We start from the raw sequence: 27,152 nt of genomic DNA on the forward strand, positions 1-27,152 counted from the left end.
TTTTTAAGGAATTCGAGTTAAACTGAATTGCTTCCCTAAGTTTAACTTAATCAAAAATGAGCATTCCGCTACGCTCATTCATTCTTTTCAGTAAAAAAAATGTGTTATAGCGTCGATGGCATGGGAATTTACGCCATAAGGACATTTAAGACCCTTCACCAATTTTCTCAAGCGAGCTTCAGAAGGCAAAGGTAGCAAATCTTGATGCAAACAGTGTCTATACCCCTTGGGGGACTTAATTTTTAAAAGAAGAGAATCCAGTATAAACTCAGAACTGTATCTCATTCCTGTCTTACTTTTCAGTTGGCATTTCTTTAAGATTGTATCAATTACAATTATTTGATTTTTGCTAAGAGACGCGAACTGTTTTGACTGTGTGACCGTTGTCTTTAATTTATCATCTTCAACGTCTTTTTCAAGCAAATTTATTTTAGCCTTTGCGACCTTTAGTCTATTCTGCGTTCTAATTAAATTGAGTTTCTGATTCTTAAGTTTTTTCTTTAGCAATGCTATTGTATTGCTAGCATCCGTAGTGTGAAGCAAATCGTCCTCTACTGATAAGCTTAATGATACATTGCGACGAGTACTTACTTCATTATCATCTGTCCCCAAGGATTGCCTTTTCAAGGGAGATTTTCGCTTCTTAACTGTCTTAGAGAGGTATTTGGGCAGATTAGGAAATATATGAGGAACTGCTTCTGGTTTTAATTTCCACCTTTGTCGTAGAATTTCTACTGTTTCGCCATCCACTATGAACGAATCCACTTTCACTAAAAGGTCAGTGGAAAAATGAATATCACACACATAGCAATTATGACTTAGTTTTTTATCTTTTCTAGGGATGGCACTCTCCCATTTTGAGAAGCCATTACTGTCTTTAGGTGGCCTAAAAAAATGTCTACTGCCCGAAGAACAGCGGTCATATCCAGATCTACATCCGGGTACGAAACACGTAGGCATCTTGTAGTTTTCGCTCGGTGCTGTCTCAAACAATAATAATGCGTTGAACACAACACAACGGATCAATCTCAAATCTAACAACACTAAACTGAATAACGTAACAACGTTGTCATTAATAAAAGTACACAATGTTATTCTAGCACAACTAAACACAGCGCTCTACATAAAGCGCGGCCGCGCTGCAAGCAGAAGACGCTCGTCGCAAGCGAAGGTGCTGCCAGTGTTTCGGTGGGGCACCGCTCTATTCACTTGGCTTACGGGAAGAAACCGAAGTGCACACACTTTCTCTTCTATACGCTATGCTTCAGGGTTGAAGATGCCAGCTTGCCCTGATTGTACAGCAGCCGATTTAGAACATTTCTTTCATACCTAATATACAGTATTATACTGCATATGGAATAAAGTAGTCATAGGTCATAGAAGCCTTGTTTCGACGCTACGAACCCTAAAAAACATAATATTAAACAGAATATCTGACTCATCAGTAAATAATCAGATAGATTTCCATTTGGTATGTCGGAATAAAGTCGCATAGTAAGGTTAATATGTTTTAGGAAAACTCTAAAAATACCAGAAACGAAGGTTAAGTGCCTCGCAAACTAAGTTTCGTTCCATTTTGATTTTACAGAGATTCGTCCCTGGATCTCGTCTCAATAAGTCTCGAATATTTAGAGCCTCCCCGATGGCGCAATGGTATCGTCGTCGCCTTGTAATCAAGAGGTCCAGGGTCACATACCTGGTGGAGACACTTAGCGGTTCTGATCCCACTTTAAACTGTAGGTCCAGTCCCGATTAGCCGTGCTGTGCATAAAGTGGACTTAAAACACCAACTCAATCAATCAATCGAATATTTAGAATTCCATCTCAGTCCCGTCTCGAAATTCGACTTTTTTTTCTTTTTTACCGTGACGAGCCCTTAAGACTCAGAACTCACGCTACGGGACCGAAATTCGACATAGTTATTAAAAAAAACGGTGAGAATTTAGTGAAGCACTTAATGAGACATGTTCATGTTGACTGTCACAATCGGCGTTTTCATTATTCCAAGTTATAAATAGAGTAGGCTGGGCAGGATCATGGATGTATGTATATATATAAAATAAGGAAGTATGTATTGAATTATGAAAGGGTTATGATTTACATGAATTGCATAGATAGTAAATATCCCATAATTACATATTTTTGTGAGAATTCAAACAAAGAGATAAAATAAAGAAACTTTTGACCAAGATCGACCTGAAAGGTAAACTTTAGTTATTTACGGTGGGTTTTTGGAAGTGAGAATAATAAAATAATTATTTTGTTGTGTGTGTTGCGTCAATCATCTTTGACATGAAAGAGAAAAATTGGTCAAAGCATAACGATTTTCCGGCGTAGAGGAGGAATCACATTAGAAAACTGTAGGAACAGTCACTTATTTCCCGAACATTTCACAGTAATTTTATGGAAGAATGTTGGGATGACTACATCCCTAAATTTGTTACAATTAGAGGGCTATCTGATTTTTCAGTTTTGAACGTTGAACACTTAAATGGCTTCATAAAAGTTTCCTATGTTTTCCTACCCTTCTTATCTGTTAAAAATGAGCTCAGTATAACCCTTCTCAAGTTACTCGTTTTGAAGTTAATCTAATTTCTTGACAGCGCCGTTGCTAGATATTTAGGCCTCCTAGACAGGGCTGTAGTATGGCGCCCCTCCCCACCACAAACTAGCAACCATATACATTTTATGTACGTCCTTTGTTATTTGTATTACATTGCATAGATAGTAAATATTACATAATTACATATTTTCATGAGAATTGAAAAAAGAGCTAAATAATACATATTTGTACATTTGTAATGCACTAAACTTTTTTGAAATTATAAATGCAAACTATGAATCTTAAATATAACCTTTATTACTTTTTAATACCTCTTAAATATAACCTTTATTACTTTTTAATACCTCTTTCTAAGTAGTAAATATCACAAACCAAGGTACAATATGAAAATATGAAAGAGCTTCTAGTTCCTGGTAGATATTGGACTTAAAAGAAGTTCCTCTAAATGTCTTGATGTGAATTTGAGGCTGTGTGTAATATCTAGAAGAATTTGCATATTATACGAGGGTCATCCAGAAAGAAAGGAACGTTTTGGTCTAAAACACAAACGAAAATTTCTCGATTGCGACAGGGGATGAGACATGGGTCGCCTATTCAACAGCCGAAACCAACCGCCAGTCAATGGAGTGGCACCATACCATATAACCTTCCAAGCCAAAAGAGGCCAAACAAACACTCAGCATGCAAAAGGTTCTGGCAACTGTCTTTTGAGACAGGAAAAGCGTCTTATTCATTGATTTTCTGCCACGGGAGCAACAATAAATGCTGAGACTCCTGTCAAACGCTTCAAAGGATCTGTCCTTCCATTCAAAGCAAATGGAGTGGTTGAATACATTGGCGGCAACCGAACACAATCACGGTATCAACAAACGGGTTGGTTGATTTGGTGTTTTAAGTCCACTTTATGCACAGTAAGGCTAATCGGAACTGGTCCTACAGTTTAAAGTGGGATCGGAACCACTTGTGCCTCCATATCAACAAAGTGGTATCATTTTATAGTAAGTGCTTGAATGGGTGTGGCGAATATGTGGAAGTGTAGACTAAGGTGTGAATTCTTTGTACACATCATTTGTCGTTTGTGTTTTACACCAAAACGTTCCTTTCTTTCTGGACGACCCTCGTATTTCTAATATTACATCTTATATTACGCTTACAGTATATTCTGTGTCCCTACTAGATCCTCCTATGCTTAGCTATAACACCTACTTCTGGGTGGAGGACAAAAGGGTATAAATAATATATTATATCTGCATTTGTTTTCATAATGTCTAAAAAAGAACCCAGCATTGAGCATATTTATGGCCCCTGAAAACCCCTTTCGGCTCCCATTATCGCATCTTTACCGATTTTCGAGATATTTCCATCCCTGCCGCCCTCCCTCCATCCATTTTCTTTAGAACGTCATCAAACCCCGCCCCCAATGCCCTCTATCGCTCTTTTCCGATAGTGATTTGTCTCCTTTTAGCCGTATCATTGATTCCGCATTCACTCACCAGGAGCCGTTACTGCAGGCCATTTGAACTTCCCCTCCACTCCTCTCCTGCCGCACGCAAAAAATGGAATATCTTCCCTTTTCACCCCCTCCACTTCGGCACTCCTTCTTTCGTCTCCGAAAATACGGAAACGTGATCCTTTTTCGTCTCTTTCTGGGGATTTTTCAGGCTCCCAAAAAGGGGATATTAAGCTTTCAAGTAATGGCGGTAGCATACTGCGATAAAGAGTTCACAAGATGGCTTTAAGTCTCCTCCCCCTCCCACTTTTCCCCTCATCGCTTCCCAAATGTCGAGAAAGATGGGGAGTCGATTGCTCACCCGAAAATCGAATCTGGAAGATCTTGGAGAGGGCTTATTCCGTCGGGATGATGTGGTACATGTGTATAGTCATGTGTGTGTATGTGTTCCGGAAGATGGTATGGCAAATGATGTGGATTGTGGGGGCATAAGTGAAGGCAAGCTTCCCCTACGCTCTTCTGGGATGATAAATGTCTTCTTTTCCTCAAGTGAATTCCAGTTTCCACGAGCAAAATGGGAGTTTCTAAAGATGGGGACAGAAGAAAGCTGCATTGAGATGTTCTGAATCTATGTTGCATGAAACATTTTCGTGTGCACTCTGTCCAGAGGAAGATCGCTGTCAGCGTAAACAAAGCACGTGACTTGTAATCTTGCCCATTGGTTATAATAGAGAACGGATTTTAAAGTGCAAAATTATATTCGAGAAAGAGGAAAAATGGTTCTGAAAATTTCAAAAAGGTGCTGATAAAATGTCTTTATTCAGGTCTAAACCAGTTAAATTAACATTCTTTATTCAACACTGTAGGAAATAACATAATTAGTAATTAGTCATATATAATGTATATAGCTCTCATTCTGCTTTCTAAAATGAGTCTAGGATTTTATGTAGCTGCTCATGAAGAGTGAAAATAATTTATTTTTCTCTCCAATTCAATTAACAAAACGTGAAAGAAAAGGATAGGAAAAGGTGCTGTGGGTAAAAAGGGGTAAATGTTCTAATCTCACGACAAGGTGCTGCACCTTAAAATCCGTTCCCTAGTATAACTCAGCTTGTCCGTAGATTAACTGACAGTTCCCGTGGAAAAGCTGCCGTCGAAATTAACCAATGAGATCTCTCCAAGATCACGTGGCTCTCTTAACATCGACTTCGTACTTGCTGTGAGCGGAGAAGTTACTTTTCGTGTGACGCAACAACAATAATAATTGAACTGCCCAAAATTCATGCACCAACAGTTGGGTTTCTATTGCTTTCAGAGGAAAACGTTCTTCCTGACATCTTTTATGAAAATACTACCTCCTCTGGCAATATCGTGTAAATTATGTTGCTTAATTTCAGCATCAATTTTGACTAACATTGCAGTGTGATATTCATCGCATCACCGCTGCTGACAAGATTGAGGATGTTGGAACTTTCTCTCAAAGCAGATGTGAAAGAGATGGCTGGAGAAAGCGAGGCAAAGACTGAGGGAAGAAGAGAAAGAGAAATAAAGAGGCAGGGAAAGAGAGAATGAAAGTAGAGGAAGAAAAACAGGAAAAAAATAGAGAGAAAGTTAGAGAAGAGACGGGAGAGATGGCCAGTTAAAAGAAGACAGGAAGCCAGAAAAATAAGAGAGAGAGAATGAAAGGGAAAAAAAGATAGAGAGAGATGGGTGGAGAGAAAAAGAGAGGTAGAGAGATTGAGGAAAAGAGGAAGATACATGGAAAACAGAGAGAGAGAGAGAATAGCGTAAAGAGGTAGAAATAAAGATTCGAAATTTATAGTTACTTCTTAAGCGCCTGTGGTGTATGCACCCTGTGTCGCACCAAAGTTTTGCGGGATGGCATCATAGTAGTCAATAACTTTCCCGTGGCGTGGTGCTAAATTCAAAACTTCAATCCTGAGGTTAGTGTGGGTTATTTTTTGCCATTCAAAAAATGTTACTTTCCCTCATCTTTTTTCTCCTGTTCACTTCATATTTTCTTGTAATCTTTCTTCTTTGTTCCTTGATTCCTGTGTCTAAGAGAAAATGCTTTATATTATGTTCTTCTTATTTTGTTGCATCTCTCCATTTGTTCTTCTCTTCCTCTACGTTTCTTCTCAATTCTGATAAAACCTATAATTTTTGAGGCATTGTTTTTATTGCAAGCGGAACACAATATGGCCCGCGAACGATTTTCTGATGTAATAAGTTGCCCCTGAATAAAAAAAGAAAAAAATGTTTGGACACTTCTGCTCTAAATCAAATAGTATAGGATATCTGACTATATACGGGGTGGTCCAAAAGTCCCGGAACGGTCACATATCGTGAGAAATACACATCGAATCGGAAACGAAAAAAAGACGTGTTTAATAAGTGAAAGAAAGCTATTCAATGATATCACACTTGATTCCCCACCCCGCCCCCTGTGGGTGGAGCGGGGGGCAACTGTGAAATTCCAAATGGAAACCCCCATTTTGTATTGTAGAATCGGAAAGGGGACTTCATTCAGAGTCCAACGAGCTATCAACTATCCCCCTAGCTCAATTAGGAACGGAGATATGGCGATTTTAAATTTTCGCCCCAAAAAAATAAAAAAAATAATAAAAAAATAAAAATTTCATAAAACCCAAAAAATTTCAAAGGGACGCTTTGCCCCTAATTGAGCTAGAGTGAAAGCGATTGCAGATTCGTAATCTGCACGTCAAGACCTTTCAATAGAGTATACGGAAGGGGGTGTCCCTTTGAATTCTTTTTTGGGTTTTATGAAATTTTCACCTTTTTTTTTTTTTTTTTTTTTTTTTTTTTTTTTTTTTTTTGCGAAAATATAAAATCGCCATATCTCCGTTTATAATTGAGCTAGGAGGATGGTTGATAGCTTGTTGGACTCGGAATTAAGTCCTCTTTCCTATTCTGCAATACAAAATGGGTTTCCATTTAAAATTTCACAGTTGCCCCCGCCCCACACCCAGGGTGCAGGGGTGGAGAATCAAGTGTGGTATCATTGAATAGCTTTCTTTCACTTATTAAACACGTATTTTTTCGTTTTCCGATTCGATGTGTATTTCTCACGATATGTGATCGTTCCGGAACTTTTGGACTACGCGGTATGAAGACCAGAAGGAATTCGAAACAGAAAATTATTTTCGTGCCAACCAAGCCCACATATTTATCAACACGATATTTACACAAGATATCCCTGTATTGCTTTGTTATTCGTAATGAATTCGTTAAAATTTGTAAGAGAGAGCAACTCGTCATTTTTATTTTCAAAGATCAGCACACTTTCTTTAGTTACATCAGTTCTCCAGTGGTAATAAATCAGAGTAGTGGAGTTTTAAGTTGAACGCCCTGTATTCGTAGAAGTTTCAAAGTTATTCATATGAAACATGTCTGCACAAAGTATATATGTATGCCAACTCCTCTCTAGCAACAAATCTAATGTCTAGAGACAAACTCATCAAGTATTGTTATTTTCAGACTGATGTTATTTAGTGACTTCAAATCAGTCCACAGTGTTTCCAGATATTCAGACATTACGTTTCGGCATAGATATTTAAAGTAGTGAATAGAAAACTAAGCTAAAAACTAAACTAACCTGGTCTGCGAAAATTACCACAAGAACCGATTCCATCTATAAGTTGTCTCGTGAACTAATTAAAACGATTCCTTCTTACCCATAGTATAGGTGCTATACCAGTCATTTGTTACAGCCATTGTTAATATTAACAGCCTGTGATTTTTAAAATAATGAATTTGAAAAACGTGACTAAAGTTTCAATAATATAAACAGTAATTCTTTCATAGAGTCCAGCGCAGATAATTCTGCCGTGCAATGCGCGACAGAACTAAAGAAGCAGTGTTGCTAATGGAGCAGATAGAAAAATCGCTGCGGTGCGCCGATGCACAGCTGTTACGTACAACAATAAAATTAGAGAATTCAGGTCTATCTAACGTTGAGTTTTAAACGTCATGCATTATACCAGGACTAGGATTAATATGTACTAACAAGTGACTATGTATGTAGCTACATACATATGGACTAAAAATTCGCAAAATATGAACTAACACATAAGTAAAATTACCAAAAATGCTGCAAAGAAGACTTCTTCATACGATTCCTTATTTGAGTGATTTCAAACAAAATAAAAAAATATATATATTATTTTTCATTGCATTAATGCACTGGTGGCGTTCTAACTTTTCACTCCCAAAACCCGTATACACTGGTATGGAACTGCAACGGCAGATAATAACATGCCAACGTGTTAAACCGCTACAATTGCACCATAACACTCCTCCTGAAGCAGTATTATTATTTCCTCTCTGAGATCGGTGACAGTCGGTTGCCTTTGTTGTACATTTACAAAGGATGCCGGCTTCCACAACAATAACAAGTACATATACTGCCACTAGACGATAAGCTGCGCGGCTTTTTCTTTTGTTATGAACCAGGGCCGGCGCTAGTCATTTTGTCTCCCTGGGAGGTGGCGGCAGATGCCGCTCTATTTCGACCCCCCCGGTCATTACGCAGCAACGGAAAATTGAAAATCAATATATTCCTAACTAAAACATCAAAATATAAAATAAATAATGAGACTTCTTATGCTATTTCAATACTATTCAGCGCAAAAGAATATCTCGCTCGATCACAGTTTTCAATAGGCTTATTTTTTTCTTCTCTTCAAATTTTGCCGCTCTGGGCGATGGGACGGTTCGCCCTCCCCTTCCGCCGGCCCTGCTATGAACTTGGTCACCCATCAAAGCATGGCAATTTTAACACAGAAAACAATATGTATCGCATTAAGCAGCAAAAATGACAGCCTCCTCTATGCAATTTCTACAAGAACACGTGCCGGAGCCAGAGTTGAAATGATGTTGGAGCCACATAATTTATTTATTTTGAATAATTCCAAAATTATGAAATATGAACAATTTGTTGCTGCTGTTCGCTGCTCTCTTGCCAAAATGCTTTATTGGGATGCTAACACCATGACTGGCTTCCTCCTTCATGAACTCGTGCACGTTGCTTAGAATTTCCCGAGCTTGGCTATGCAAGGTTTTTGATTTCAACTTCGACAGAACTGGAGGCATTATGGAATTTAACGTTCATCAGCAAACACACGCTTTTACATAAACACACGCAATACACGCACACAACGTCAAACCGGTCAAATACTTAGTATAAAATAAAAATATGGTGCTTCCAATCCAACAAAACTCACCGCCACTTTACCTGCTTTCCCCTTCCGTGACAGAAATAGTGCTTCATTATTACAGTTGGCAACACTAGTTACTAGCTAGCCAATGAACATGCACTGCATAAAAGAAGCAACGACTACGCCGTGCTATATTGCCACATTGCCGTCCCTGCTGACCGGTGGGAACCGCGAGCTGGAGCGCTGTTCAATTGTTTTCAATGAAGTTTGCGCGAGTGTGTCCAGGAATGGAATGACAATATGGCAACAATAGCGAAGGTTTTCGAGCAGGGTAGAACACGTGATGCTAAGAGAGAGGGAGACGAAACGAAAATACGTTTCTACGCAACGGCAAATTTACGTGTGTGGCACTCTACTGACAATTCAAAATTCTCTTCCACGAGTCTTTTCTTTGCATGCAAGGAATATAAATTATATGAAGCGTAATTCGTGTTGTATAAATTGAAGAATTATTTTGTTAATGAAAGGGTTTGTAGAGTGTCAAAGGTACGTTTTAGCTAATCCTGTGTATAGAGTTGTGCGAATGGCCCCCTTTCTTAGTAAGTTCGAGGGTTTTAGAGCTAACCACAAAAGCATTCTTATTGTTTCAATAGTATTTATTCATCACGATCGTTTATTCTATTATTGTTTCATAACGGTGTTATTGCTGTAGTTTCATTAGGTTATGAAGGACCCCAAAGTCATTATCGCCTCCACATGTATGACACCCACCAACCCCACTAGAGACATGGAATTTTACATCTCTGTTTTCCCTTCAGTGCTTTGTTCTATGTTGTACTTCTCTCTCATTTAGAAATGTACTAGTGTAGACAGTATCGTCGTACCAAGAAGAGAAGCTCGGCAACCTAACTAGCAAACTAAATTTGACCGTCTTTTGTTTTCTCTGTGCACGCCTTTCGCCTTCATGATGATACAAAAACTTGCCACTGAATTAATGTGTCGACCATATGTGGACCACATTTTGGCAACGCGGGGCAGGATATACAAGCAACTGATTGCATCACCAAAGCTGCCTTCGCTCACTGACTGTCGGATGTGCGTTGTACCGTGTGAGCTGTCACTCCGAGTCGGGTAATATTAATCTGTATAAAATCAGTTTCGTAATGTGAGCTTACGGTGGTGATTGGTTCTAAAAACAGCTTCAAAATACTACAAATAGTTTCTTCAAGACAAGACCAAGATCGTATTTTTATGACTATTCAATATTAAGAAAAAAGTTGTTTCACTAAATTGATAAAAACTCTTTTTGGGCCGATTAAAGAAATCTAAAAATTAAACCTTTCTACCTGCACCGTATTTAAATTTTGTCACAATCGGACCACATGTTTATTATTTATACAATTTCAAAGAGAGCGGTTGTTTGGAAGACACAAAAAAGGCGTCATTTTTTTGTTCTCACGACGATAAAGAATCAAAGGCATACTTGGAAGAAATTAGGTTACTATAGAATAACGCAGAACTGAATAAGCTAAATTTTCATGTGATTCTTTTTATGTTGCTTATTGGCTAATTTTTAATTGGAGTCGAAACTCGAGTAAGAGTCATCATTCCAGCAAAATCAACACAGATATGTGCAATTTTCAACGTGACCATCTCCGACTTTCATGAAATTTGGGGATTTGAAACTATTTATTGAACTTAGTAACTATGAACATTTTGAGTCTCGTTTGTCTTGTAATTGTAAAATTATTCAAGGTCAAAGTTTGCAGAGACCTTCACCACTGCATTGCGTGCGAAATTCTAGCCTGATTTGATATATCACATCACCCCTTTCCACTGAAAATGTTTGAGCTGAATTCAATATGACGGCCAACAATATTGCGGACCTCTGCTTGACACACATTATTATGGTTCCCCATGGGCCTAACAGGTTTCTATCATGACCAAATGAACCTAGCAAAACTCCCATACTATTTATAGGTGGTGTTAAGGGACTTTTGACTCACTCTAGTACATTGTAACGAGGCCTTTATCAGTCACATAGCTCTATATATATATATATATTGTGCATCTTCTGATCCAATTGCAGTCCCAGCTTGATTTTTCATGTTTTCGAGTATATCATGGTTTGCCAAATATATTTTTTTCACAATTTTTGGCGATGAGATGTTTTGAGATTTTCAAAGTCCAAGGTCAAGGTCACTTGACAAAATTTTCTCCTTATACAAAGGTAAGCTTGTTACATATAATTGGAAAGTTTGTTCCATTCCCTGCACAAAAAAAAATTATATCAGCTTCCTAACCCAAATAGGAGCGCAGTTACAATGTATTTAGTGCAGATAAACGAGCTCAGAAAGGGCAATTTATGCAAACTTTGACCTTGAATAATTTTACAATTACAAGACAAACGAGACTCAAAATTTTCACAGTTATTAAGTTCAATAAATAGTTTCAACTCCCCAATTTACGTAAAAATCGGAGATGGTCGGTTTGGGAGCTGTGTTGAATGGAATGACTCGTATCCAGTGCCAGTGCCAGATGTCGACGAATCTCTTCTTGGTAGGACATTGAAACTTTGATGTGCAATTGGCGATGAACATGTTCAGAATTCTTCCTTTTCTTTCCTTTCTCTCCCATTGGCAGGTGACCGTAGCGAAATGGGCAATACCATCATTGGATTCCCCTTCTCTACATCATCGCTGGATTCCTCCAATCATATGTTCGTCGTGCACCACCAACAGCCACCCTCCTTGAACCCCATCGACCACCTCTGCTCCATGACGACCACCTATTTCCCTCGCGACGAGGCCAGCTTGATGGACCAATAACGCACGAGGCACCCTGTGGAACAAGGACAAGCGAGGAAACGGTGGTGAAGACTTGTTTCGTTTGCGGTTAGGTTTATTTTCGATAACGACGGGTGCGTTGCTGTCGCCAACAGCGTTACTTTCTGATACAAGGTGTGGGTTAATGTGACGAGAATGTCGTGAATGTCTTCGAGGATATGTGGAGTTTACGCAGGTGATTCTCGCGGCAATATACCGGGTGTCCCAAATAAAAGTCCACCAGCCTTCGATCTCTGTATACTTTTATTTGGGACATCCTGTATAAGCAAACTTGAACTTTCCCGAAAAAAAGTTTTGCAAGTACTATATCACATACTTACTTAACCAGCAATATACAATGTTTGTGCATAATTCATATTGAATTATCCCCTCCAATCCCAATTACTATGTAACTTTCAAGCCATATGACTCAATAGTCTCCAAAATTAAAAATATATAATAACATGTGAGAATATTGCACAATTATATTAAACATTTGTCATGTTTTTTATAGGATAAAAATTATGCATTGGTGCTTCTATCTGTCAGCAAAACAACGAATGTTTCAATTTTGTTTGAGAATTCACTCATGGGAATATTGGTTAGTTCTGTTCCTTCGCTTCATGAAATTTTGTCAAAAACACCACAACAGGCGCTAGAGTAGGGTATACTTAATGTATTGGTTCCAATGAATTTTAATGGGAGTATACAACCCAGAAGTGTATAATAGGCTACATTACATAATGTATCAGTGTCTTAAGCGAGATTGTTCCCTCGCAACATTGCTGTCAGGAAGCAAAAAGGATACTTTTTGCCAGTGGCTGAACTGAAGTCTAAAATAAAATTATTCCCCTCAGCTCGAGATCTCATAGTCACACTCTATGTGAAAAACGCTAAATTTAATATGAATTCCATTAGTTATACGTTATTCACGCAACTAAGTGATTGTTGTGCAATTTCTCAGATAAGACAAAAATATAAGCATTTATTAAAATCCAGTTGACTTTTTAAAAACTAAGAGAATATAGATGGAACCAACAATATGATATTTTATGAAGCTAAGTATTAATGCAAAATAGAGGTGATTTTTTTTAAAAAAATGTTCATTTTGATGCAAGAAATCTTTGTTAAAAAGTTTTAAGCAGACTGACACTCCATGACCTCATTAATGAATGTTTTAAAAGAGCTCAAAATACTTCACGGAGATGTGTTGTTACAATTATTATTGTTATTCTTGAGCAATATACTCTTCGTCGTGATCCAAAAAGAAATCAATCACTAGGTTTAACATTTAGTTAGAAGAAATTAACATATACAGTTCCACAAAGAACAAATTACAGTTTCTTTTTTACTTTGACAGAACTTTCAATACAAGTAAACTATTGTAAAATAATTGAACACTGGATGTGCAAATAATTATAGCAGGCAGTGTTGCTTACCTCCAACAACAACTTTGAAAAATACGCAGTGTTTCACGACATTCTCGTTTCACTAATAATGTTTTCGTGAATTTTACTTTCCGCACGCAAATGTAGTACAAGCCTCGGCCATCAATACATCGCTCAAAATTCAAACAACAGCAAACTCTAACCTGCTTAGACTTAGTGACGTCATGAATGAAAGTGTTCGGTTTGTGCTACATTTATGTGCCAAAAGTGAAACCATGAGTTTTGTTTTCCGCGAAGTATAGATGAAATAAACATCTAGAAAACACAGTATGCTTAAACTGATTGCAACACATGGGATCTTTATGATGTTTAAGAATATAAGTGTGTCTAACTGGTTGAAAAAAAGGTGAAAGTATTCCAGGTTTGTGAATTCCTATTGCATTATTGTTAAATGGCTATGGACTCTTATGGTGCTTCTTTGCAAACAGAAGAATTATTCAACAGTGCAGGCAATTAGTGAACATTACACGAGTGCTATTCATTAAGATTGCAGGAAGTGAAAAAAAACGATATTGTTATCTTTGTATTTATTACACAAGACTTACATTCCAAATACGGATTTCAAAGTGTGTGATTTGTTTTATTGAAATTTTTGATGAAGTTATTTTATTTCTGTAGGAGTAAATTGAGAGAAAAATCTAATGTGGACTTACATGGTAAGATGGTTTTCTTCGGTACTACTTTCAGATGACAATGGAATCTACGAATAAGAATGTTCTAAAACTCCTATTGGTGCATTGCGATGCTTGCTGAAGTATTGGCACAAAATAAATCATTACTGCGTGAATTCCTATATATACAGTATATTAACTATAATAAATATCTGCCATCAAATTAGAAGCCTGTTAGATCACAGGTTGCCAGACTACTTTTAAATTTCTTTAAAACTTTGTTACAATGAAACAATGAGTATTAACACTAAAATATATATTTCAATCTTCTGCTAGTAATTTTCATAACGTTTGCCTTGTCCCTCGAAGAAAACTTGCTTTTTGCTTGATAATTCCGAAATGAAGATTTTACGGTTAATCTAATCTTATTAAATCGTTTTCGAGCAGGTCTCATCTCCAGGAAGCTTTCAACTCGGGGCAAGCTCCGGCACCTACCGACCTGTTGGGTGAGGAGCCAAGGCAAGAGCTTATAAAAAAAAAAAACATTTTCCTCCCCCCCCCCAAAAAAATAGGCAAAAGTTAAGCTGGAGAGTTCAATGAACTAACCGATCTCTAACTACCGGTTAACCTAATCGGTAGTTGTGAAGGTTTATGGATCTCGAAATTTTAATCTCTTCTCGTGAAGTTTATATTTCATTCAGAATTTCAAACGCGATTTTTGATTAACCTAAATTTAATGATTCAGTCAGTACACACTAAAAGCTTAGTGTAACAAAACTGTTTGCTTCTAACTTATATCACAATGGCACTGCCAAATATTGTAATTCATTGAAAACAGTAAATAATGTGCTGCCATCTGTTTTCCTAATTTAACAATATATAATATTTTTCGTGGCCGGACTAAACGACATCTAATTATCAACCAGTGGCGGCGATTAGGGGTCAGGGGGCGTGGGGGCAGTGGCGCCCAACTTTTTGCCACTTTTGCCCCCTCACTATGCTAAACCTTATCAACAAAGGGAAATAAACAATTCCCCCCAGTTAAGCACCTTGCCCACCGGTTTTGGAACCCAATCGCCGCCACTGTATACAACTATTTTAATTCTTTGCATACAAAATAAAATATTATAGCATATTTCTGAAAATAAAAGTTAGCTTATTTTCTTACTAACTGTTATTGTAAAGATATTTTTATGTTTGAAAATTAACGTGTAATATGACAACTAAGTTCCAGATAGGTTAACAAAGCCCAAGAATTAAGTATGTCAAAGATGAATATTAAAGCTGAGTTTGTTTTAGGTCCACTTTATGCACAGAAAGGCTAACCGGGACTGAACTTACAGTTTAAAGCGGGATCCGAACCACCATGTGCTTTCATCAAGTATGAGTAGAGGAAAAGGTCTAAATATGGGCACCCGTTTTCATGTTGTCACTTTCAGAGGAAACAAATAAATATATAAAGCACCTGCCTTTAAAATGCATTTCTATGAAATATATACTTAAATGTAATAGCACGCTAAAGTATAGAAGGTCTCCATTTTTTTTTAAAAAAAAGCAATTTCCAAAAAAATGGTAAAATGATGTATTGCAAAATTATGGTCTAAACATGGGCTACTAGTGGCAATATCGCAAAAAGCAATTAAAATTTAAAAAACAGTCATTTATCGCTATAACATTATAAAATTCATATTTATGAATAATCTGTTGTTATGAAAATCACGCGGAATGGAAAAAATCGAAATTAAGAAAAACATCCAAAGATTTGTTGAAAATGTGATCTCAACATTAGACTTCATGTCATAGCCCATATTTAGACCATCACGCTATTTTTCTTCTTCAATTTATTTTCGCTCTCTGTGGTACATATTTCACAAACAAATCATGTAATTATAAAAGCCCACATTTGTTTTATGTACCGCTAATATCATAACCTATACAAAGCAGATGAGAATTCAGAAAACGTTGAGTTAAAACATACCTGCAAAAAATATTTCGGAGGTCGCAATTCTATAACAGCGTCCAAGGTCGAAACTAACCACCACTTTCTCTTGCGAATTGGCGCCGCAACCTTTATCCTTGACAGATAACCAGTTTCCATTGCCTCTGCCAGGCTGCAGCACCCGGGAGCACTGATAACTCCAAAACCCATATTTAAACCTTCGCCCATATTTAGACCTTCTCCTCTATTAAATGTAAATATGAATTAGCAGGGCTGTTGCAGAGGATATGTAGTGGTCGACGAATGATCTCGCTACCAAACGTTTCAGGTTCAAATCCTGGCCTTCGCATAGGTATGGCTTTTCATCAGTTTGATGTAATCATGATCCTTTATTGTCACGACCACCCTTAAGAGGCAGAAACGCGCGTTAAGTAACAACAATAACATTGGTTTGAGGTTCCATTTAAAATTAAATCTCTCGGTCCAGTCCAAATTTTAACAATTCAGAATTATTGCGGACTCCTTCTAAATTAAAAAAAATCGTTGTGCCAAGCTGTGTCGGTGATGTACAGAACGTTTGATGTAAACCTTGCACAGCATAGCTCATCGCAAAGCTTCAATGAAGTGCATTCTGTTTGAAAGACTCTGGCATGATTGTATCGAATTCGGTCCATATTATGTTGGATCATAATTTGTGCACCATGCAACCAAAACAAAATCACTCCAGAAAAGTTTAATGTACACAAAATGTATAGCAATAAATTAATAGAAAAAAATAAACTGTTCTTAAATTTATTCCTTTGTTTAGAAGCTCACACGATACTTATACCAAGCTGACGTAACGTATTTGGTAAGCAGTGGCGGTGATTGGATGCCAAAAATGGGGGGGGGGAGTTAGGATAGTTTACTTTCTCTTGTAGACAAAGGTTAGAATTACGAGGCCATAGTATGTGGTAAAAGTGGGGGAGGCAGTAATCGCCGCCACTGTTGGCATAAACTTTATGTTCTGATTCAAAATTAGGATGTAAGTGTTAATTCGTATCAAGAATTATCATGTACTGCTCATTTCATTTTCCCAGACAATATGACTATATTCGTGCAACAGCTAGAAATGTACACAACACTAGATCTTAAATAATTCCTGGAACACCTGTTGTAATCGTAGAAGTCAATCCTGACTTCGTCGACCTTCGTGGTGGAGTGGTTAGCACAGCGGCGTCAGAGATCTCGGGTTCGAATCCCGGGCAGGACATGAGTATTCCTTGTGAGCGTTCCTTCACCAATTTCATCATATCATCACTCATCCTCATTAGCCAAAAGTGTAAGAAAAGCGAAGTAAAATAAACCATATCAATCAATCAATCAATTGCCACTTTTGGCTAATTTGCGAAGTTGGTGAGTTTGAGTTTGGGGATGAGTTATGATATGATGAAATTAATGAATATACACTCACAAACATCCATGCCCAGGCCAGGATTCGAACCCTGGACCCCAGGCATCGTTCCGCGATGTGCTAACCACTCCACCACGGTGGTCGGCGCATCAGTCAATTATATTTTGGAAAATCTTCATATTATATTTGCAGTGTTTCATCTCATATGGTTACACCTTATTCTCTGCTCCTCCCAGAAACAAATTCTAGATCCGCTTAACCAGTAGTATCGGTATTGGCAGGTATCGGTTAATTTTATTTACCGATACCTGCTGATACTTTTCCCGCGTTTTGATCTTTGGCGGAGTCTGCAAAGATACGACACTTTTCAGGAGTTATCATGGAAGTTATGCAATATTTGAAGTTTCCATTGATTTATGACAATATTATGCTAAGAAACTGTACTTTGTGATCTGGTAAATTGATGTTTGTAATTGGACTGGAATACTCTCCCACCCACACTCAACAGTGCCACACGAAACAATGTCACTCAAGATCCACAAGCTCTGCATCGATTTTATTCGCGAGATACTCCTCACGTGTTTGCACCACATAATGCTTGCACAGTGGCGCCACCTACCGAGAAAATCAGTCCCGATTTCAAATTGCCGCACTGTGTATATTAACCGATACTTTTGAACAACTTTTGCTCGTTACAATTTTAAACCATCAGTTTCAGTGGAATAGGCTCAGCCCTAGTTTAGAGTTAATTGTTGACTTCATTTTGAATAACCCTGTATGGGTTTGTTCCTTCTCCTCATAAATCCAGGTCTACTTCTTATTGGTCAATAGCACCTTCTACGTTGCATAGGAACCAATAGAACCAAATAAAACACAACGACATCGGGTGTCACCTGGCAATAAAAGATAGCCGTGAAGAAAAGTTCATTGTTGTCTTGATTCTTAATTTGTTCCTCAGCAGAATAAACAACAATAGGAAGGACCTTTATTGCTCTCAAGAAACTAATAAAATTAGACTTCTTCTCACTGTCAGTCCCGATAATAATTACTTCGGTATAGATTACTTGGAAAAGAGTACAGGAAATTTTTATGGGTGCAAGAAAAAAGTGGACGAAAAAAATAAAGATGGTGTATGGGTTTTTGTGACCAAAATTCCAAAATGTAGATGGCTCTGTACTTCAATATTTTTTAAAAAATAAAAATTATTCACAGTTGTTAATATATTACTCTGAAGGAAACCACGTAGAATGAATATAAATAAAATCTTTACTGTTGTAAATCATAAAATCATCGAGGTTTTATGACGAATGTTATATGTTTAAATTTACGTCATTTCTCGTAGATATGTTTTGAAACAAATGAATTAACATATTTCGCAAAAGGCAACGATATGCCTACAGAACTTTATGTTTTAATCTTCTCCAATTACAAGTTTAATGATAGTTTATAGAAAACTTTAAATGTTAATTGCGAAGTTCTCGTTGATTCTAAATAATTTTAGTTTCTCTTTTCTAATTAATAGGAAACTTTATTACACTTGGTGAGCTCTTGTGATTTTTTTTCTTCGTTCACGCTCGCGTTTGAAACCTTAGAAAAGTTCAAATTCTGGAAGTATTCCTTCCCACATTTTGCAATACTGTCCTCAGAAATAGAGCATGGGACTAACATGTTTAAATTATCAAAGAATCCGCCGACATTTCGCCATATATTCTAGCATTCCCAGTTCGAAATGAACAAATAAAAAGCAGCGTCGTGCAAAACTTTGCCAAGCAGCGAAAGACCAGCATGACCGCTAGAGGCACCACTTGCAATTAAGGGAAGAAGGAAAAATAGACTTGCGCTCAACCACCATGTTGGAGGAAAGCTCAGATAGCGATCAAGTTGCGGCGGTAACTCCAAGTTGCGGTACTTTTCGCCGAGAAAACACCCTCCCCAACCCCCTCTCAGCGCACAAACAGCCCTGAACAGGAGGAAAAGAGAAGTTAAAAACCCAGACCGTTAGCAGTTAGAAACGAACTTTTGTTACGAAAAAAAGGATGAGGCTCTTCTGTTCATACTCATAGGGGAGAGTGCTGGGTGTTTTTTGGTCGCTTTTTATCCCCCCCCCCAAAATATCCAAAGAGCAAAATAGGAGAAAAATGTTTGGCATACTTTAAACAGTATCCTGTGTTGTTCTCCACGGCGCCACAGGAATGCCTGAGGGACCGAGTTGTGCGAGAGGAAGCTCGCATATTGTGCGTGTGTCAGTGTGTGTGCGTGCGCGCGCAGTATGCTCTCTCGCTCGTGTTTATGTGTATTTGTGTCGGACGATGTCCATGGAATTCAAGTTACATATTGCGCATCCCGTGGCTACGGGGTGGAAGCCGAACTTATCAAGTCAAACCGAGCGACAGATGTGGGGAATTTCATCAGTCCGCCGTGACGTCACGTCTAGTCTGGAACAACTGAAAGAGCCACATTTTCTATCAGCCAGCATGTTTTCATGAATCCATAATGCCAATGGGACAAAATTTCATCCTGTAATTATATCAATCCTTCATATATATATATATATATATATATATATATATACACACACTCACACAAACAGGATGGTATTTGTGGTGAGCAAGAAGGAATTCCATCCTCTGAACACTTGCAACCCCCTCCCTCCCTTCTGGTTGCAAATATTGATTCCGGTAGAGATGATATTTGAGGTAGAGAATTATTACTCCATAGATATATTGATAATGTAATTAATTTTACTCCATTTGTAATTCTTTTGGACCATTTTCTAATTTTAATAAGGGCCTCCCAGATACCATAGTGGTTTAGTCCAGGTGTCGGCAAACGTTTTTTGTAAAGAGCCAATATTTTACACTCTTCGGGCCAAGAGGCAAACTGGAGGAATTTTTAGGTGGGTCTCCTTAAAAAAAAGAAAAAAAGAGAGAACAAATTTACACAAACATATATATATATATATATATATATATATATATATATATATATATATATATATACATATACATAAATGTAATGTAATAAAAATACTCAGTAGACTACAATTATTATTTGAAACACAGCTTTACTAATGAGATGAATGAAATTGCTTTTTTTTGAGACAATTCACAAAATTGGAGGTCAACGTTAGTACTCCCTATCACCAAAATTGATTGCAAATGTTCATCTGTTAATGCTGACCTGTATTGAGATTTTACATATTTCATCTTTGAAAAAGTATTTTCGCACAGATAGGTACTACCAAATACAGAGATCAAACCCCGAGCATATGATCTTAGTTCACCATATTCATCACTTGGAAGACACTTATAGAATTCTGTTAGATTCTTCTCTCGAAATTTGCCTTTTTGCATGTTATCACACTGCAGATTAATCACTTGCAATTGAATGTTAGGTGGAAGTTCCTCAATTGTACAGTGAAATTGATTTTGAAATATGGAAATGTCTTCTGCAGATGCATCAAGATCCGCAAGAAGTCTTTCTTGCAATTCCTCAACTCGAAGTCTGCCGTTCGAGCGCGTAACCAGCCAAAGACACAATACGCATCGACAAAACGTAGGAATGTTCCCACACACTGCAATAAACGCTGAAATGTTACTTTTATATAATTTTCGCGTTTCATTAAATATTATCCCACATAAAAGTCCATTCTTAGCTCGCGGGCCATAGAAAAAGAGGCGGCGGGTCGTAGTTTGCCGACCCCTGGATTATACTGTCGCCTTTTAACAAAGATATGTCTTGGTTTTATCCTCGGTGGAAGCACGTTGCACACTGGTTATGGCACACTTTATACTGTAGGTTCAGTTCCAGTGTAGTTCGTTACGATCTCAGGGGTTAAAGGTTCGAATCCCGGGCCTGGTATGGGTGTTCTTTGTGAGTGTCCCTTCATCAGTTTCATCACACCATCACTCATCCTCATCTTCGCGATTAGCCAAAAGTGGAAGAAAAGCGAAGTGAAAAACAAAATCAATCAATCAGAAAAATGGGCCAATCAAAGGCGTGACAATAAAAAGTAATAACAAAAAAATATAATATCTGCATAGAATCTTCAATTGATTGGCAAGAGTAACGTTAGACTCCTTCCCCCTTCAGCTCTGACCAAGATAGACGGGCTTTAAAATTTAGATCTGCTTGTCGGAGCTGGTCCCTGACTCACTTTCAATCAGATGTCACTGTGAGGGGGAGCATAATCACCCTACCCCCCTTGTTTCCTTTGACAACGCCGGACACAAGCAGGTGGCGAAGAATCCGCGTCGAGGAACAAGGTCCATGGCACCACCACCCTTTTGTCCTAAGGCTCCCATTTCGGCTGATTATATGGCTTGTCAAACAACGTTAAAACGACACCAAGCCTTACCAAAACAGTGACTGCGAGCGCATTGACAAGCACCGAGGCATGAAAGCAGGCAGAAGAAAGTATGCGGGAGGCTGGGTGGGTAACAAGAGGGAAGACACTTCGTAGGGGAAAGGGGAGGAAGATGAGAGGGGTTCTTGGTTGCCTCCCGACATAGAATTAACCACGTCATCAGAATGGTCGGGCAGGAAATGGGCGAGTGATACATTGACGCTGATTAGCAAAGCTAGAACAGCTCCATCTACCGGCTGTTTTTTAAAACCGTCAAATGCAAAGCAGCTCTGCATTGAAAACAAATGCTAGGGATCTGATTGAACTGTTTTACCCCCCCCCCCTTGAGCGATATTACCCTCCGTCGCACAGATTAGCAATGGGCGAGGGCCATTATCAGCCTGGCTGATGTCTTCGTTTGCGACATGCGTGACGGGTGTCATATATACACGAACGTAACATAATGTCAAGGTTATCTAGGTATATTGCAGCTTAACAAACACAATGGCTGCTGGACACTTGTCCCTAGTACACTCATGCTGTTGTTTGCAACAGTTTCCAAAAAGAAGGGGCGGTACTCCATGCAGCCACACATTTGTATAATAATCGCGACGATGGAGATGAATGATGAACTGATGAACAGTGAACATGCTTTACCATACACACGCACACACACACACACACACACACACACAAATATATATACAGTATGACTACAGCGCCCTTAATGCTTCGATAGAAGTGTCAGTTAATACACAGTTTACGTTTAGTTTAACAAAGTTCTTTTTTGAGTATTATGACGGCATCTTAATCTCGAAATCATAGGTGGGGCCAGGGTTGTAAGAAGAGATTCTTGCACACATCTTGTATTTAGCATCTCAAATTTTAATACCACTAGTAAAAATAATACAAAAAATAAAGTGCATACAAGATAGTAAGTTTATTATTGTTTTGTTATATAGTGATTTTGTCAAACATTCTCGACGGTCATAGGAATATGGAATTTCAATTGCCTTCTATTTATCTAATACAATAACCTTAATGGTTGAAAATAACATCTCAATATACTGTATGTAACCATGGACCATTCTATTATAGAGCAGGCCACATAGCTCTCAACTTTCAAAATAAGATATGCATAAACTTGTATAAAAGCAATATTCTCAAAATAATTTTGAATCATCTGCAAATTTATGGATATTTCCCCTTTGACCACTGTTAGTCTGTGTCAAACTTTCAATACCTTCATTAGTGTCTTTGCTTTTGCAGTGACTAACTTTCATTTATGGATTACGGATAAGTCTATTGATGATATTGATATTACCAAAAGTGGAAGAAAAGCGAAGTAAAATAAACCATATCAAGTAATCAATCCATTCATATGTAGTCATAGCATTCATTTCAACGTAACTGTAACTCCCATTCCAACAACATATTCGTTGCATTCATTCCAATGCAGTTATAACGTCCATTGCAATACAGGGTGTCCACATGAAACCTCCCTAATTTCAAATTACAATTGTGAGGGGACTATTCGACATAGAGCCTTGCGGTTTTCGGCATCATGTAAAGCAACTCATAAAGGTTTTTTTTCTTTTAGTGCACTTCTACGTGGGCCCCTTTCGTAAATCTTCAAATGTCTTGCCGATACTCGACCTGACTGTCGGTTAACACCCCCGGTGGTTAGGAACTTGTCATACCAAGCCATAATTGTCTTTATGTCTGGTGGCTCCTGTTCAAACGCATGTCTTTGGACTGAAATTGACGATTTCGTTTCCGAATACCACGACATTCACTGCGTCCTCTCTTGTGCTGTCGTCATCGCTACTAATCACTCAGCACCTTAAAAAAAAAAAAAAAAAAAAAAAAAACTTTTTGGTTGCTTTACATGATGCCGCAAATCGCAAGGCTCTACGTCGAATAGTTTCCTCAGAATTGTAAATTAAAATCAGGAAGATTTCATGTGGACACCCTGTATAGTTAGAGCATTTACTTAAATATAGTTGTAGCGATGCAGAAGGTTACGTATCATGGGCGGCCGCAGGAGAAGGCCAGGGCACTTGCCCCCCCCCTGAGGTTTCTGGAAATAGTTAATGTAATCCGAATGTTGAAATTGGAGATATTTTTATAACAAAAAGTATTGCTTTCTGTGACTCTGTATGTTACAGCAACTATTATTATTTGAAGTAAGGTTACATTTAAGCTTACAGTCCATTTTACACTGACTAACTATAAAAACCAGCTTTATGTCATACATGAATTACTGTTAAGTATACAGTTATGCAAATTGTATGTAGATATGTAGAATATGGAAATTAGAAATGTATGTAATTTTTAAAAAATGTAAGTAGTAGTAGTAGTAGTAATTGTAATGTAATAAATAATAATAATAATAATAAAAGTTTCTGTGACTGCCCGCCCTTGTTACGTATAGTGAAACGCATATTGTAAAGGACTGGGACTGTATCATCAAGCCACACCTGCGTAAGCTTCCTTCTGGACAAGTGGAACGTATTATGACACTTGAAAGACTCTCTTCAGGCACAGAAGTACGCAAAGAATTCGGGAAACATGAAGCAGAGGCATCGAATGAAGAGGAAAAGCGGGGGAAAAATTCTTCCAGCAGACACATAAATTGAAGATAAGGCAATAATATTGAACCTGTTGGGAAAACGAGTGCATTCGAGAGAGGCAACCCCTCTCGCCACATACACACGCAGCTGTTGAGCAGCGGGAGGGGGGTTGCGGGGAAGGGAGCCTTGTCGAAAGGTTAGAACGGTACATATTGGGTCCCAGGGGATTGTTAACACTTGCGACCAGGATTTACGGGCACAACATTTTATATATAGCAAACCTCAGGCTGCGGCTTTCACCCACCAGGGACCAACGTAGGCTTGCCACCATGGACCATAGCGGCAAATCAGTTTGGACAAATTTTTGCCCCTTGATCTTGGTTATGGGACATTCTCTGCTCGAGAAGTGTTAAGGCGTCGGATTTTGTCTACATCTTTCCTTTCTGGGAAACCGTAGATCAATGTGCCCTAATACAATTCTCTTGTGAGACCTTTATTTCCTCGGAGACCGATTGCACAGATTCTTCCCATGAACACATCGACTCTAATTAAACAATCAGTTATTGCCAGTGCTCAGAAATTTACTTTCTAAAAGTAACAGTACACACAGAAAACAAAATGCATCATATCGATTGATGCGCTAAAGTGTGTTTTATGGCTTCTTCAAAGAATCAGATTCACATTTGATGCATTTGGGTGCATTTTTGTATGTCGTGAAAGAAACACCAAAGTGCATCATTTGATTCAAGTGAGGATTCCTCTCAGTCGAGATGCACTTCAATGCATCAGTTGATGTTCCTTGATGCACCTTACTGCATCTTTTTGGATGATGCACTTAAACGTTTGGTATGAGCTACATAGTTTATCTAGCTCAAACGAAACGTTTAAGTGCATCATCCAAAAAGATGCATTCTGGTGCATCACAATGCATTGAAGTATATTCGACTGTAATAAGCCTTCACTTGAATCAAATTATGCACTTTCGTGTTTCTTTCACGACATACAAAAATGCACCCAAATGCATCAAATGTGAATCTGATTCTTTGAAGAAGCCATAAAACACACACTTTAGTGCATCAATCGATGCATTCTGGTGCATCAATCAATATGACGCATTTAGTTCTCAGAGTGTATGAACCGACTCGACACTGAAGCCTGCAGTTTCAACGGTTCAATGGACATCGCTGTGTGTGGTGATGCCACGTTCTACATATATCTTTAATCCCTTGAATTAATATCTGCATAAATCCAGTTTCACAATGTAAAACAGATGCAAAGAGCTTCAAAACTGCCCAGTAATAAGAAAAAGGTGTCTCGCAAAATTGATAAGAACGTTTCTTTGACAAATTCTTAAAATCTGAAAATTTAGAATAGTGTTTAAAACCTTTCTGTCATACTAAAATTGGACCATTAGTTTTTATATTTATAGAATTTCAAAGAGAGCGATCGTTTGCGAAACTATGACACGTTCTTTTAGTCAAAAGAACATGATTTAACTAAAAGAGCAAATAATAAGTTCACATGAAAGACTCGAAAGCATTCGCGTGATGCCTCTCAGGGTATGGGGTAATATCTCTCTGTTAGTGCGTCAAATGAAAATCAAAGTTAAGTTTGCACTAAGAAAAATGAAGTCTATTTTACTTCTTTGCAAACTAAATACTTATATGCCTAACATATAATCCATGTCACTCAAAGAAATTAAACTTCTTATAATTCAACTTGATCACTCTATTCAAAAACCGAGCCCGAACTTCAAAGTCAAGACAAAACACAATCGTAATTGCCATGGCAGCAGTTCTTAACAAGAGAAGTATGTACAGCAGGCATGTCAAACACGCGGCCCGCGGGCCGCATGCGGCCCTCGATATATTTTTGTGCGGCCCCTTTGCTATTACCTGTTTTTAAGTAGTAGAGCCTTCAGATGTAGTAGTTGCCAAAATATCTGTGTTGTTATGTAACACGATGTGAAATTTCACACGTTTTCCTCTTGGACAGGATATACCCGTCGGTAGGTGAAAAAAGGTGGTCGTGTTGCATTATTGGGGTGGTTGACGAATGTAGTGATTACGAGTTGTACAGAGTTCAAGGTTAAGTCGCCTGCCTGTGCAGTTTTCCCTCCGGAATCTAGAATGAGGGGAAGATTGAAGGGAAAGGGGAACAAGCTGCCTTCGCCCGAAAACCTACTAAAGTAGCTCAAGAAAGCAAAGCTGTGGTACTAGCAAGCTACGTATTGTCGGAGTTGAAAGCTAAGCACTCAAACCTTTTGCCGAAGGCGAGTTTATTAAACGGTGCTTGGTAAAAGCTGCTGAAATAGTTAATCCCGCAAGTGTAAAAGCTTTTCAAGGCATTTCACTATCCCGCAACACGGTTGCTGAAAGAGTAACCGAACTGGCCTGTGATTTGAGTGATCAAATTGAAACAAAAGTGTCAAATTTCATTGCTTATTCCATCGCTTGTGATGAGAGTACAGACATCGGTGGTGTAGCTCACTTAGCTGTGTTTCTTCGTGCTTGTGATGAGGAGCTATTGGGCATTGTACCGTTGCATGACACTACTACCGGTGAGGATTATATTTATTGCTGTTTGTGAACTTTTGTGGAAGTATGATTTACCTCTGTCATAGTTATCCTGTGTAGCTACGGATGGTAACCCTTCAATGACGGGTAAAAACAATGGTTGTTGTGACAAAACTGCAAAACGAATTTAGTGAAACCTGTGATAAAGACATGTTCCATCATGTCCATTACATCATTCACCAAGAAGTCTTGTGTTCAAAAGTAATCAACATGGAAAATGTGATGAAGCCTGTGAAAAAAGCTATCAACTTC

The 27,152-nt window shown here is 38.2% G+C and overlaps 1 protein-coding gene across 1 annotated transcript in view; it reads left to right on the top strand.

Moving 5' to 3' along the window:
- LOC146005483 (LIM homeobox transcription factor 1-beta) overlaps positions 1–12,018 on the top strand; it is a 67,017-nt gene extending 54,999 nt beyond the window's left edge. The window contains 1 exon segment of the mRNA XM_083144729.1: positions 11,834–12,018. Within this exon segment, the coding sequence (XP_083000855.1) occupies positions 11,834–12,018 (185 nt within the window).
- The last annotated feature ends 15,134 nt before the right edge of the window (positions 12,019–27,152 follow it).

This window comes from Lepisma saccharinum, chromosome 23 (genome assembly GCF_977018435.1).
Source record: "Lepisma saccharinum chromosome 23, izLepSacc3.1, whole genome shotgun sequence".
Classification (NCBI taxonomy): domain Eukaryota; kingdom Metazoa; phylum Arthropoda; class Insecta; order Zygentoma; family Lepismatidae; genus Lepisma; species Lepisma saccharinum.